The 14506-nt window shown below is 40.8% G+C and overlaps 2 protein-coding genes across 2 annotated transcripts; one reads left to right on the forward strand and one right to left on the reverse strand.

The window, feature by feature from the left end:
- Positions 1-2620: 2620 nt before the first annotated feature.
- On the reverse strand, positions 2621-7819 carry LOC306750253 (BUB3-interacting and GLEBS motif-containing protein ZNF207-like; the record flags this gene model as incomplete). Its single annotated transcript, XM_079233653.1, has 11 exons — positions 2621-3426; positions 4418-4556; positions 4809-5030; positions 5566-5658; positions 5868-6022; positions 6159-6229; positions 6332-6407; positions 6874-7056; positions 7132-7270; positions 7365-7491; positions 7779-7819. The coding sequence occupies 11 exons, from the start codon at positions 7817-7819 to the stop codon at positions 3266-3268; spliced, it is 1407 nt and encodes a 468-aa protein (XP_079089779.1). The 3' UTR covers positions 2621-3265.
- Positions 7820-8509: 690 nt separating this feature from the next.
- Positions 8510-13237, forward strand: cUnh17orf75 (chromosome Un C17orf75 homolog; the record flags this gene model as incomplete). Its single annotated transcript, XM_079232652.1, has 10 exons — positions 8510-8652; positions 9141-9215; positions 9703-9828; positions 10102-10239; positions 10432-10486; positions 10568-10687; positions 11017-11081; positions 11214-11353; positions 11441-11544; positions 11844-13237. 10 exons carry the CDS (start codon positions 8510-8512, stop codon positions 12057-12059), a joined length of 1182 nt encoding a protein of 393 aa, XP_079088778.1. The 3' UTR covers positions 12060-13237.
- Positions 13238-14506: the final 1269 nt, after the last annotated feature.

Here is a 14506-nt window from a genome sequence, read left to right on the forward strand (position 1 = left end):
AGCATTGACACAATACATTAATAGAGTGCATTGATTGTTAAGATGTTTCAGGTCATTCTAAATGTATTGTACTATATTCCATTGCTAATTGATCCCCTGAAATGCTAAACACTGTACTTTTTTTTTTTTTTTTTAAACCGCATTTAAATGATTGCAGTTTCCCACTGACCAGTAGAGGGCAGGGAACCCTCGAATGTCAAGTTCACTGGCCAAGGCATATGCAACATTTCCAGTGACTTTCAAAATTAAAGTCAATATATAAGTTGTCATTTCACAGAATACTACATTTAACCATTGTCTATGCCACCATCAGTAATTCAAGTTAGGCTTGAAATGAATGCATAAATTATAAATATCTGACCATCTAAACTAAAGGAGGCAGAGTTTTTGTATGTTTTATTTACTGTGCAGCTGTTCAAAAAATGTACCTTTGATGACTTATTGCATTCTCACTAAAATCATATTCTATTGTCATCCTAACACAATATTTGGATCATATCAAGGAGTAGCTGGTTTCCAAATACGTAAAGCAATGAGATTATGGTAAAAGGCATCAAAGACAAAGTGTTTATGAACTGGTTTATTGATAGAAAAAAAGAGCATATTCAAAAAGTGGAAAGAAAAAATAAATCACAAAATAAATCTAGAGTGCTTTAAGGGACAGATCCTAAAACATTTATAATTGAGCTTCAGTTTTTCACATAACAGGCCCAGTACCATCATATTCTCAGACAAGCAAAAAATGTCCAAACCCTTTCATTTTCTTCCACAGCAGAGAGTTTCAGCAACAATTTGCTTAACTTGATTAGCATACATTGGCTTGTCCAGACTGTTATGAGTAAGGTGGCATGACTTATGTGATCGTGCACACACACATACACCTAAATAGCATGAGTTGACCTTTTTTTTTTCACTAGTCGTATCTTAATTTAATCTAAAATTAATTATAAATAGACCTACTGATCACAACACAGTGGTTGTGATCGGTAGGTCTGCCAGCACTTGTAACCATTGTTTGTACTGATAGCCCCATTAGTTGCAAATTGCCAGCTGAGCCGTTGCCATATATTGAGCGCTGCGTGGAAACAATCCCTCTGCTCTGAATATTTAGTTGAGAACCTTTACAACCCCAGAAAGAAACTTTCAAAAGTTGGTTGCATTCAAAAGAAAACTTAAATAAATTCACAGTATAAATTGACAACAAAATTTAAATAAATAAGCCTGTGTGGACAAAATTGTGCAAAACTTCAAATCTACAATACAATAGTCGAATAGGCAGAAAAACTAACAGTTTATGATAATGACGCAGCTCCGGGAGTATCTGGGGTCACTCTCTGACCGCGCCCCTGTTAGCATTTAGCATTAGCATAAATGACAGACGTGATGCACTCATACTTACCAGTGAAGACTCTGCCTGCATTAATACGGTTAAACATTAAATCATCAGTTTAAATGGAGGTTATTCCTAGTAAAAACTATTTTGAAATGCGATAACATTAAGCAGATAGAAATGTGTAGCAAACTCAAATATTAGCCATTTGGACACGAATTATTCCTCGCTATCGTACAACCAATTGGCTGCCATTAATGTAAAATGTTCAAGAATCTTTGAGAGCTCGTTTTGTGTTTTTCAAAAAGGTGACAGACATTAAGATCTCATTATGTGTGCATACAAAACACAGGTTGACACAAATTAAAATTGCAGCAGTGGTACTTACAGCTTTAACTAACCTGTTACTGGTAGGGATTCTCCTTGTAAGTAGTTAAATTCAAATGATCAAGTGAGGACAGCTGATGAAACAAACAGGATTAAGTGGTATAGCCATTTTACATGCATAAAAGTAATTTGTTCATCACAAACCTCCCAACAAACATTATGTATGTATGTGACCGGCTGTTAATTGTGTCTGTGACAAATTATTTGACTTTTGAACACGCCATAAATATTTCAGACAGTAAACTCGGACAAGGTAATACCAAAAGCTTCCATAGGAATTACATTTCATTTACAAGCACCATACTTTCAGTATGAAGTTATGAAATGAAAACCAAGCTTTCTGATGCCCTCGCCAACCAAGAATGCAGGATACAAGTTTAATGACACACAAGAGCTTAACATTAATACAATTAACATGAGCTAACATGCCTGAAGAAAATGGTGCCTAAACGCAAACAACACCACAAACAAGGGCCTTCACCAAACTTGCTGCAAGTTTGGGGACATTGAGATCCAACAGCGTGTAAGCTGTGAGGGCCCCTGGTAATGAATGAGAAGACAGAAAACGGTGAGACTTGCCTCAGGCTGAAACAGGACTACACTGAGACAGGGCCTCAGCCAGTCTCCCATGGCATCGCTACAGGGAGAAGAGAAATCGGGGGTTTAGCACTACAGCCACCAGCGACCCGGAAGTTATACAACTGTACAACCTACACGCCATGTACAGAGCATCAATAGTAACACATTTTAAAAAAACAATACACTGCTTACAGCCTTAAAAAACATTTAGCAACATTTTTAATTTCAACTCAAAAAGCACAAAAGACTATTTCTGTTGATATTTTTCATCTTCAAGACAACACATTTACAATCAACCTGTGGAGTACAAACCTGCTGTGACGTCTCTTTTCCCACTATGCAAAGAAGAGTCTTACATTTTTGCCACATTTTATTACAGTACAGTTTTACAACAATACATATACCATTCCATTCCGTACTTTATAACTATTTATTGTTATAGGAGCATATCCTCGTTAAAACTATGAACATGAAACAGAATGAATGCATAAACAGATATTTGAAGCCCTCACCAAACAAAGTTGGGGACACAAAGTCCAACAGCACTGCGTGCTGTGAAGGCCTCACTATTTAGCTCAGAACAGAAATGTATTTACATCAAACTTGCCTTGTTAAAGGGTGGGAACTGCCCATGTAACTCCAGCGCCTTCACAACACTACGAACCATATCTACTATACTTCTATAAACCTGAATGAAACATGAGAAGGAAAAAAGCCACAGAACAGAGATGGTTTGAAACAACAGGTCATAGTCTTGGTTAAGTACAGTGTAAATATTTCCCATACGCTCTGTGATGCTTTTATAGCTCTTTTGTTTGCCGTTCATTCAGTGTCTCTTCCTCATAGCTCAGTCGTAGAATAAACAGTACGTCGGGGTACGATAATACCACTACTGGTTTGTCTACTAGCAGCTGAGGACATTAGAAAAGGGTTGAGTGTCCAAACCTATTGAAGAGAGGATGGCAGGCTTCAGTAGCGGGCTCCAGGAGACATGAGAGGGGGTCTCATACCCATGGGCCGTGGAGGGGCTCCCTGGTACCCTTGGGGAACCCCAGGAGGGGCCTGTCCGTATGGAGGCATCCCTCCTGGCATGTAGCCGGGCATCGCCTGGGGTGGACCACCATACTGGCCTGCAAAAACACAGGTTTGTCAGCTTTCTATCAATAAATCTGTCGCAAACATCATGTGGATTTGACATACAGCCATGCTAGCGGCTCATGAGGATGTACTTATGCCACATTTATGTCATATGGGATTGATGGTAGAGATAGGAAAGATTCCCATGTTAACACCTGCCGAGTGTTTGTCATCAAGTCATATGATTAGAGTTGCTTGTGTGAGGATTAAAGTACTGGTCATTGACAATCTAACACCAAATTCATACAATCTAGCGTTACGGTAATTACATTGAACAAGGTGAGGTGTCCACATTTGTTTGATTTTCCGGCACTTCCATATATGTTTACAAGTCATAATTAGACTTGACTAAACTCGGAAACCCATAACTACGATATGACATGAATGCAACATGAAGCACAATGGTGCTTCAAGCTAAATGTTATCAGCAGGATGCTAACATGCTCTTAATGACGATGATGCTGTTTACCATGTACACTATCTCAGTTTAGCAAGCTAGCATGCTAATATTTGCCAACTAGCCCTAAACTTAGTACAGCTGTGGCTGATGGGAATATCAGTATTACAGGTTTTGGGTCATCCACCAAAGTATTGTCCAATTTTAAATGTTGACCTGATGGTGGCGCTATAGGAAAGATCTGGGGATCACCAAAGTAATTAGGATTTATGCGTCCGTACTTATTTACATTCAGACATATCATTCAGTGTTGCAAGGTGAGCTATAGCACTATTGATGAAGAAAAAAATGTTTAGATAATGAATGATAGAGAGATAGATATATATATATATATATATATATATATATATATATATATATATATATATATATATATATATATATAAAAATATAATAATGACACCTAATAGAGATTCTCAGGCTATAGTAGAGTTTTTTTTACCCAATAATAGTTCTAAATAAACACCTCTGATTAACAGACCAACATAGTGTAAAGTTTTTCTGAACTAGGTGCAGGCGGTGGATACCAGGTATGGGATGCCTCATGCCGGACTGCTGAGGAGCCATCATGCCCCCCACAGGACCAGCTGACGCGGCAGCAGCGCTGGTCTGGCCTTGGCGGGGAACACTGCGCTGGTACCTCGGCAACTGAGACCGCAACTCTTCCTAAAAGACACAGAAATCAAAACAACGAGGAATCACTTGACGCTGAAACTGTAGCTCACCTAGGATAAATAAACAAGAACATTAGTCAATTTTGATGTGGGGTTAGTCAATTTTACTCAAGAAAAGCCATTTATTTGTATTTGTATTTATTTATGTTAACACAAAAGTAAGACCGTAGCTATGTTTCACAGTTTTAAAAGCTACTTACTGTAAAAAACTACAAAGAGAAGCGGTAGCAGAGGGACTACTTACCAGTGAGATATCCTCATCAGGGTGGATCAACTTACTGGTTGCACTGGAGTTGGTGAGGGTGGCAGGCTTACTGGTCACAGTAGAGGGAGGTTTTGACACCATACTGCTGCCAGCATTGGGGCTGGCCACAGCTACGGTGGCCTGAGGGTAGGTCGGGAATGTGGGCTTTGAGGGATCAGAGGAGGTACAGGGAGGAGGGAGGGGGGACCCTGACTGCTGACTCTGAGTGGAGAGAGAAGAAAAAAACATTAGACAGAATCCACTGAACGGCATTTAAATTTCACAAAACATAGCCACAGAGTACAAGACTTTAATTGTGCCAATTTGTAATTCCACTTCATAATGATTCTTAGTTATTGCCGTTACTCGGGAGAGTAACCCTAAAAGGAATGACTAAAGGTAAACCTTCTTCAAGCCTGCAAGAAAACCAAAACAAAAGAGCATGCTGTGCTTTGTTGCCGACAGCAGTTTGGAAATCAGAAGCCCACTTTACAAATCTGCATAACTCTTTTCGAGATTTTTGTAAATGTTACAGTAGTATTCCATAACTGCAGACTTCCATAACTGCAACAAAGGCATGTTGCCAATAGACATTACACATTTCTTTCAAGTATTTTCAACCCCCACAGATGGTTGGATTTCATAATGTCTTACTAAAACAGTGTTGGCAAATAAAATAGAAGACTATACACAATGGTGTGCATGCTAATTGTAAAATTGCACGTTGTCAGAGTAGAGCAGGCCGACAGCTGCGTACTTGTGGCGTGATAGGGAACAGAGCTCTAGGGGAGGCAGACTGAAAGTCTGGACTGGATGAGCCTGCACTTGTACTTGCAGCGCGACTGCCCATCTGCAGCACAGGAAAAGAGTAAAGAATAAGCAAAGTAAATAAAAGTAATTCTTCAGTTAAAGGAATGGCTGGGTGAAGTCTCCTATATTTCAGACTGTGTGACCACAGAGAATAACTTAAGCATCCAATATTCAACAGGAGACGGTAATGTTCTGACCCATCACAGATGAAAAGTGGTACATGGTGTTATGATGTCATAACGATTTTACCAGTCCAGCAATGGGGAAAAGAGGCTTTGTGACATCAGGCTGGGCTGAGGGCGCCGTGGCAGCAGGAACAGCCGGTCTAGTCAGCACGTTTGCAGGAGAGGGAACCTGAGCCATGTGTGGGATGCCGGGGTGGTGGCCCACAGGAGGAGGCATGCCTGACACCAGCAGAACAAATGCATTACATAAGGGGACAAGTAAAGCCTCACTACAACACTGTATTTACACACTTTCATTGACAAACAATTGTCATTTTAAATTAATAATTCACATCAAAGCAATGATGATCATTACCTGGTGGCACACCTGGCATCATTGGTGGCATGCCTGGACCTGGGGGCATCAACCCACCCATTGATATCATCCTAAATACATGAGGGAAGATACCCATGTTTACACTACAAAGATATAATTAGGATGAGATTAATAAGAAATGGCTATGTTAATTAATAACCCTGAGCCTTTACCCTGGAGGCATTCCTGTCATCATGGGAGGCATTCCTGGCATCATTGGTGGCACACATGACATCATTGGGGGAATTCCTACACATAAAGATGAAATGAAGCTCAGGTGTGTTATTACATCACAAAACAGTTTATGTAATTAATATTAAGCATTATTTGTCTGTTGACCTCAATATTCCCATTTTAACATAACATAAACAATAGCTGTTTTTAATAGTACATTTTATTTATATTTTAGGAAAAGAACAGTAAGCGAGCATGGCTATATTATAAAAAGTGAAAATCTTAAATCACAATATTAAATGACATTTACACTTTTTTACACCTTGATCAGAGTCTTTGAAACATTTTAGGGACACATGCAGCCACACACAGTGCAATCAATGTGCTTGAGAACATAAATAATCTCTCAGTCTCAGAGTCATGAATAGCTGAAAAAAAACAGCTGGAAGCAGAGCAGCTAGGGGAAAATAAAGGAGGATACAACACCAGGTAAACCATGTCTACAGTGTTATTTAGGAGTAGTACGGCCACTGTTTCCTACCTGAGTAGCCTCTCGGTGGGATCCCTGGAGCACCAGTGCCAGGAGGAATGCTGGGCTGGGTCATAGGGGGTATGTAGACAGCCTGGGGTTGGCCTGCAGCAGGCTGCTGGAAGGAGGGGCCCGGCTCGTCATCCTCATCGTACTCATCAGAGTCATCCAGGTTCTGTTTCTTCTTCTGAGTCTCTGAAAATAAGACAGCATAAGTCTCTAGAATAGAGCATAAAAGACAGTTTCATGAAGATACTTTGGGGGCAATACCTTGGTTCTTTTGTTCTAGCACTCTTCTTCTCTCCACCATGTCTTTTTCAGGAATACCCTCCATGCCATAGATCTCAAGCTCAATATCTGTTCTTCCAGGTATTGCATTAGGAACTCCATCAATGGTCTCTTTATGTACCTACGATGAAAGTGACACAGTCTGACACTGCTAGTATAGACACAGAGGTCTTAGTTTGATCTCATCAAGGTGGCTTGCAGTATTGTCTCCTCACCTGCATACAGTGGATCGCAAGTCCAGGGCCAGTGTACAGTTTTTTATGACAGATGTGGCACTTGAAGTGTTTGGCCTTCTGGTGTTGAATGAGAATCTTTTCATCATCAAAATCTCTGTTACAGTACCTGAGGTTATGATTTAAGGAAACTCGATCATTGTCATGCTATTTTACAGCTGGACGTGTGGTGCATTGGTTTACTCAAAAACACCACCACGCTCACGTCACAGCAGACCAGAGCTAGTGATTAAACTAAAGCAACACTGACGCCAACATCGTGCAACATACTGACGTCACACGGCCGTTATAATAAGAACAGTGGATTTACAGTTGACAGTCAGTACACCGCTGACTAACAAAAACAACAAGATAACGTGAGACCACTAAATGTGAACATGTAAAAAAAAAGGATACCAGCACCAGGGCTTCATCTGCTTTTTCTTCTTTCGTCCCATGATTTCTGTGCTGTCAGTCCACTTCCTGCTAACCCAGTGAAGCTGATACACACAACACACCGACCAGGGGAGGACGACGGGAGTTAAAGATGGCGGCGGATCTCCAGTGTCATAAAGCAACACTGCGGCCTCCAGGCGCCCTCTGGTGGCCCCAATTGTGTATTTGTTATTAAAACAAAATAAATATGACAATTAATTTGTACTATAATCCTTCAATAGGAATTTCAGTACTAGTGCTGACTATTTTTTACCATATTCATTCAACTCCAACGTGACAATATTGGTAACGTAGGTTACTAGCATTCAGAATTGCAAGTTAAAGCTCATAACTTACAGGTATAACAAATAACCTAATATGTACAGACACAATTCAAAGACAAAAACGTCTTAATAAAAACACGTTTCCCTTCAAAGTGCAAAGCTTGGCCCAGGAACAGGGAGGTCGGACATGATTGAGAACGTACAGAGATGACGCATGCGCACAAGGTGCATACACGAGAATACCTTTAATACTGCTGCTACAGTTGCTTATGCGCTGCTACAATTTCACTATCAGCCTGGTATCTAAACATCAACTATACCTCTCTGCCAACAAAGCACAGCTGAACTATAGAAAAACGTCCTTGTTTTTTTGTTTTGTTTTTGTGCCATTTTAGCAGCTGCTCGCTTGCTCCGTGCAGCCTTGACATCATGTTTACCTCCCAGACCTCGTCCTTCCAGGATTCAATTGACGTGGAAGAGAGAGACGACTTTGACAGCGAGGAAATTGCTGGATACAGCCAGAAAATTCAGTTGAACTGCTACTACACCATCTATCTTTATCAAGGCACAAGGTAATGCTCGATGCTACTCGTCCCATTTTCTGTTTTCCAAAAGATAACAGCTGTGTTGCAACTTTCTGGAGTTGAAAATTTGAAAGGAATGTTACATTCCTTGCAAAGAAATTTGAAAAGAACGTTACGTCCACGGTGTCATGTTATACGTATTAGGAATGGTGCTATTATGTAATCATTTTATAACGTGATTTAAATTGTTTTCTTTTTTTATGTTATTCTTCAAAGTAATCCTAATAATATTCTTATCCTACAGAACATCACATTTTTACTTTTATTTTGTTCTCCTTAATACAACCAGCTTCCTGGTGTGAGTGTTCCTTTCTGTATCACACTTTAGATTATTACTCATTCAATGATCTTACCTCCTCTAACTCACTGTTGAGTATTTGTAGTCCTTTTGTTGTTCCTGAACCTGCTGACAGTGACACTCATGCAGGTAAAACCAGACTTACACCAGGTGATGAGTAAACTGTCAATTGTCGTAGATCTGAGGCTTCTGGGGAAAATGTGGCATGGAACCAGAGACGAGCAGACTCCACAACCAGTCAGGATGACTTTAGGTAACAAAGGAGCCATCCGCCTACCTTCTCGTTACTTTCAGTGGTCGTGTCTCTTTGGCTTTCACTGTTGTGCATTGGTGTATCCACGGGCTGCGTCCGGACATCCACTCTACATGGAATCAATGCTGTTTCCATTTGTGATTGTGTTCTGATTGGTCATTGCTGTACTGCTGAGTTACATGGCCTTTAGGTCTCTCCCAATTTTAACCTGTGCGCACTTCCAAATGTCGAGTGGAGTTGGCAAATAGTGAATTAAATTCCTTTGAATGTCTGGGTACAGTGTTGAAGCAAAATACTTGTGACTGTGTTTTTTGACATCCAAGGGGGGGGACACAGTTACAGCTATGTGACTCAGTTGTGTGTGGTTTGTGGCTAATGCTCATCAGCTTTCTCCATCTCTTCTCCATTGACTTGAGTGGCTTCCAAAATTCCTCATTGTTTCCACTGACCGCTCGTATCCACACTGATTTTTCTGCCCTGCCCACAGCCTGACACTTATTGACAGCAGCCTTCCATCGGAGGCAGAACCTGAGCTGCGGACTTACATCTCAAGGAGGCTCAGCAAAGGTGCCCTGCTGGGAGGCATGGGCAACATCGCCACTGTGGAACTCAGGTGACGACAATTTTCCCTCACAACGTTTTGCTTCAGTAATGCTACATACTCCCCAATAGAGACAGACAACTCAAGATCATGCTTCGACATAAATGGTGTTATAATGGCTGATCTGTTTGCTTACATCACAGTAATAAAATACATTTAGCTGGAAATGAAGATTCAGAGGTGGACAAAATAAGTTAACACAAATGTGTTTATTATTATTATTATTATTATTATTATTATTATTATTATTATTATTATTATTATTATTATATGTACTCTCCACAGTATCCCAGAGCAGGCGGTGGGCTGCTACTGCTGTCTCCTGGAGCAGGAAAGGTCTCCTGAACAGCCTGATGCTGATGGAAACGGATATGTCATCTGCTTCATGGGCGGCTCTGAAAAAGGACTGAACTTATATCCTTTGTGCACAGTTGTCTATTGCATAGTGTACTCATAAAATCAACTTTAATTATTAGAATCATGCAAGGTCCTCCAGCATTAATTGTAAACATAATCCTTGTTCTTTTCTGCATTGTTGTATTGCCTCCACATTGTTGTTCCTTCGTACAGAGAAACAGGCCATTGCATAAATTCCTTGACCCAATACACATTTAGATTAGAACTTGATAAATACGTCCAAGGCCTTCATAGCAGCCTGCAAACACCAGAGGTATGTGGCTGTAAGAACAGTGTAATGTCGTTGTATGTTTTCCATTACAATATTCATGAAATATTGATTTGTGTGTGTCAGCTGCAGAACCTGGAGACAGAGGTGCGTCCGTATCTGAGCCGGTGGTACGAGGAGTCTGTGATGCACATTTATCGGGTGGTGCAGCTGGTCCAGAGCAACATCAGCTTCTTGCTGCACGCTGTGAGTCCCTTTCCTCACCTCGATAGCATGTCCAATAAAAATGAGGAGAACAGTTTCTCTTTCCTGTCAGAAAATAGTCGACAGTGGACCTTTTACAATGAATATGTATTGCACTGGTTCGAGCCATAGGAAAGTAAATCACGCCACAACTGCATAGAGTGCAACTTGGTTATGGGAAAAGTGGATCACTGTATTTGTGGGGGAACATTTCCTTGAAATGCTTATTTACCATATCATTTGATTGATTCGATTATTCAACTTCTGTGTGAGTGCATGACTTAACTTTTCTCCAGGACACTGCATTTCAGCCATTAATGTTCTGTACACAGGCGCTGAGTCACACACTTGTGGAGCTCAATAATTCAGATGAGAGGACGAAGGCTGATGTGTCCAGGTGAGTTTGGTGACGTCCCCCTTAACCACACTAACTCATCCTTAAGACTGCTAGACATGTAGCAGGTTTGTTTATTTCCATGTTGTACATGTTGTTTGTTAGATGTTACATGTCTGTTGTATTCTGTATCAGGTTCATCAAAGCAGCCAGTTTGCAGGGTCTGTCCCAACAGGACACGACAACAGCTTCTCTGTGTACGGCTATCTCAGAGGACACGCACTGTGACCTGGTCATAGACTGCTCCATCAGCCCACCCACACTCTCTAACGCCGGTAAGCCATGACATAAACCAGATGAGGACAAATCATTTTTTATCCCCGTACTGTTGAATAGTCTGATGAAGATGTTTTCTCCCCCAGTCAGTAATCGCTTCTGCGATGACTGGAGTCAGGCATTTCTAAACGCGGCGGAGCGTTGTAATCCTTTTCTGCTGCGACAGATTCTGGAGAACTTCAAACTTAAGGTGAGAAAACATGCACATAGACAGACTATAACATGGGTAGGTTGAGTGCAGCATACCTTTGTATTTTCTGTATAATGTCTTTGGACTATAGCACTTTTAAAACCATACTGGTCGACTAGAAATCGAATCAAAAACTATATAAAAATCCCTCTGGCCCACAAGATTGAGAAATGTTGGACATAGGATCTCAGTTCCTCTTGGTAGATACACAGCACAACATTTTTTATGTCGTTCAAGTTGCTTCCCTTTAAAAAAAACATGTTTCCTCCTCTCTACCAACCACCACTTGTACTCCGCAGGCCATCCAGGACATGAACAGCCTGAAGCGCTTTGTGCGTCAGGCGGAGATGAGTCACTACGCCCTGTTTCGCTGCTTCCTGTTCCTCCAGGGCTGCGGAAACGGGGATGTGTTGCTGCAGAATGCCCGGGCGGAGCACAGCGACCTGCCTGAAGCCTGCAGCATCATCGCGGTCCTGGAGGAGTTCCTCAAGGACCAATCCCAGGCCCAGGCCTGATTCCATTGCAACGTTTTGGGTCCTGGGTACTTTGTTTGCTGCTGGCAAGATCACCTGTTCAGTTCTAAACCTAGGCCCACATCCTATGTTCAACAGCAGTTTGCCAGGTACGAATTTAGCAGTGTGGACATTTTTAATCTGTTATGACAGATTCAGAATTTAAATGTTTCTATGCTTCCAACAACAGATGTCTTTCTTTGGGGTTAATACTAGTTAATTGAGATCTGTAACATAATTTATCTTAACAATGAAGGTTGGTGGAGATGATGGTAAAAATGAATTGATAATGTGTGTAGATCTAGTTGTAGAGTGGCACATTCCCAATCTTTTTACTCACTTGCAAATGTGTTCTGTGAGTGTTTCACAATACTTTGAACCAAATATTGTTACTAGTGTTTTGCTAACTGACAATGATCACAAAACATAACTGATCCAAACTAAAGCTTCTACTCATTGGAGTGGAATTATCTATTACTTATTTAATATCCAATTGTTTAATTATTATTTTGTATTTTAGTTGATTGTACTTGTTTTCTTTTGATAAGAAACTTTTATGCATTGCTTGTTACATAGGCCTTGTTTGTGCTTTAATTTTAACACAATACCTGCACTACAATATTATTAGTGTCTCATGAAAACTGCTACTGTGTATACATATGACTATCAAGTGATATTAGATGTAATCCTTCTATGTGAATACAGTGTTCTAGAAACAGTGTCATTTTTGGATATAATTTCCTGTTTACAAAAATCCTAAATGCATTCACCAGCTGAAGACTTCATGAAAACAAAACAGCCACTTGGTGACCAGTTACTCACTACATTTACGAAGCATTCGTTTAGTTTAAACATTTTGTTTAAGAATAAAAGAAGCTATATATAAGATATATACAAGTGCTCACAGTAGACTGTACCTGCAACAACCTTTGATGTTCCATTAAACCTAATAAAGGGTTTTAGCTCAAACCATTCCCATTCAAACCAGTCCAAAGTGTGTAATACAGCAATATGGTATGGGTTTAAACCGTCAAGCAGGTGACATGTAAAAGTCTTTTTACTATTGTGAACCATAGTGTGACTGTGACCTGACCACCGTGCGTATGTGTTAACATGTGTGAGCAGTCTTCTCTAGAGTTATGAATGACTGTTGTTCTTGGTCTTGTTTAGAAGAAACTGAAATAAATACCATAGTTGAATCTATTTATTGTGGTTATGCACGCGGTCCAGCATACAACGCCGACAAACATTTGCACATATATATATATATATATTTATATATATATGCAACTTTGTGTTTGATTATCTGACTGGTTATATATATATATATGTTGCATGAACACAGTTTGTTTTGCTGAAACCAGTCAGATAATTAAACACAAAGTTGCAGATAACCAGCAGCACCAGTCCGCTGTGTCTGGTCCTAAAGTTCCGTTGTGTGGCGAGTGAGACGGTGCTGCTGCTCCCCTCCAGTCCATCAGTCGGATCCTCAAACTGGATCTCATATCTTCCAGTAGAGCCCGTCCTCCGGCTGCTCCTCTGCAACCACAAACACACAGCTGAAAGCTTGCCACATAAAGATGATCAAGTCACTTCAACTGCTGCACATGTGGCTTTTGTTACATAAATCACTGTTTAAATTTAGGTAACTGGCCGTCTCATAAGAACTAGTGAGAAGACAATGACATGGAGCCGGGTTTACCTAAAGTGTGATCAGGCATGTTCCTCAAAAGAGAGCTCGGTACGTCATAGATGCTCTCTGTGGGGTCTGACATGGACAACATTTACAGTATATATTATTTTGGTATTACCAAGAATTGAAAAGATAGCTGCTGGGAAGAGAAATTAAAAACAAACACGTAATCTCACGTGGATGTTCAGCAGCCCTCCTGTAAGAGACGGGAAAGTCATACACGCCCTCATCCATCTCTGTTGAAGCGTTGATCTCACAAACCTCTACAAAGACATCACACATGACAGGGCGAACAATTAAACATCATACTGTATGTTAAGTTATATTAAACAGTACATTTAAAGTATAAGAGCATACTGTTTCTAAGTGGTAGAATGTCATAGTCTCCTTCTTGTATGCCCTCTGCATTGCTCACACCGGACCACTGAGGATTGTCGACACGGTCGCCTGAAAACACAGTACCTAGTTAGTACAACTAACCAAAAGATTACTTGTGAAGCTGGAAATAGGCAAATCAATTTAAAGTTCACCATTGTGATGCTGGTAGCTACAGTCTGGAGGTGTGTTTTGGGAAGCAGCCTCCTCGCGTCTTGGCTCCTCAGGCAGACAGATGCTCCTGACCTCGTGCTGGATGCGGCCTGAAGGGGCCGAGAGGGGCCGAGCAGGGAGCGACTCCATCACACTGTGTGAGGAGGCGGGTGAGCTGCTGCTTAATCTATCTCGCTGCTCACACACTTCGAGGCTGAGTAGAAGAGAA

The sequence above is a fragment of the Taurulus bubalis genome (genome assembly GCF_910589615.1).
Source record: "Taurulus bubalis genome assembly, chromosome: 17".
Classification (NCBI taxonomy): Eukaryota; Metazoa; Chordata; class Actinopteri; order Perciformes; family Cottidae; genus Taurulus; species Taurulus bubalis.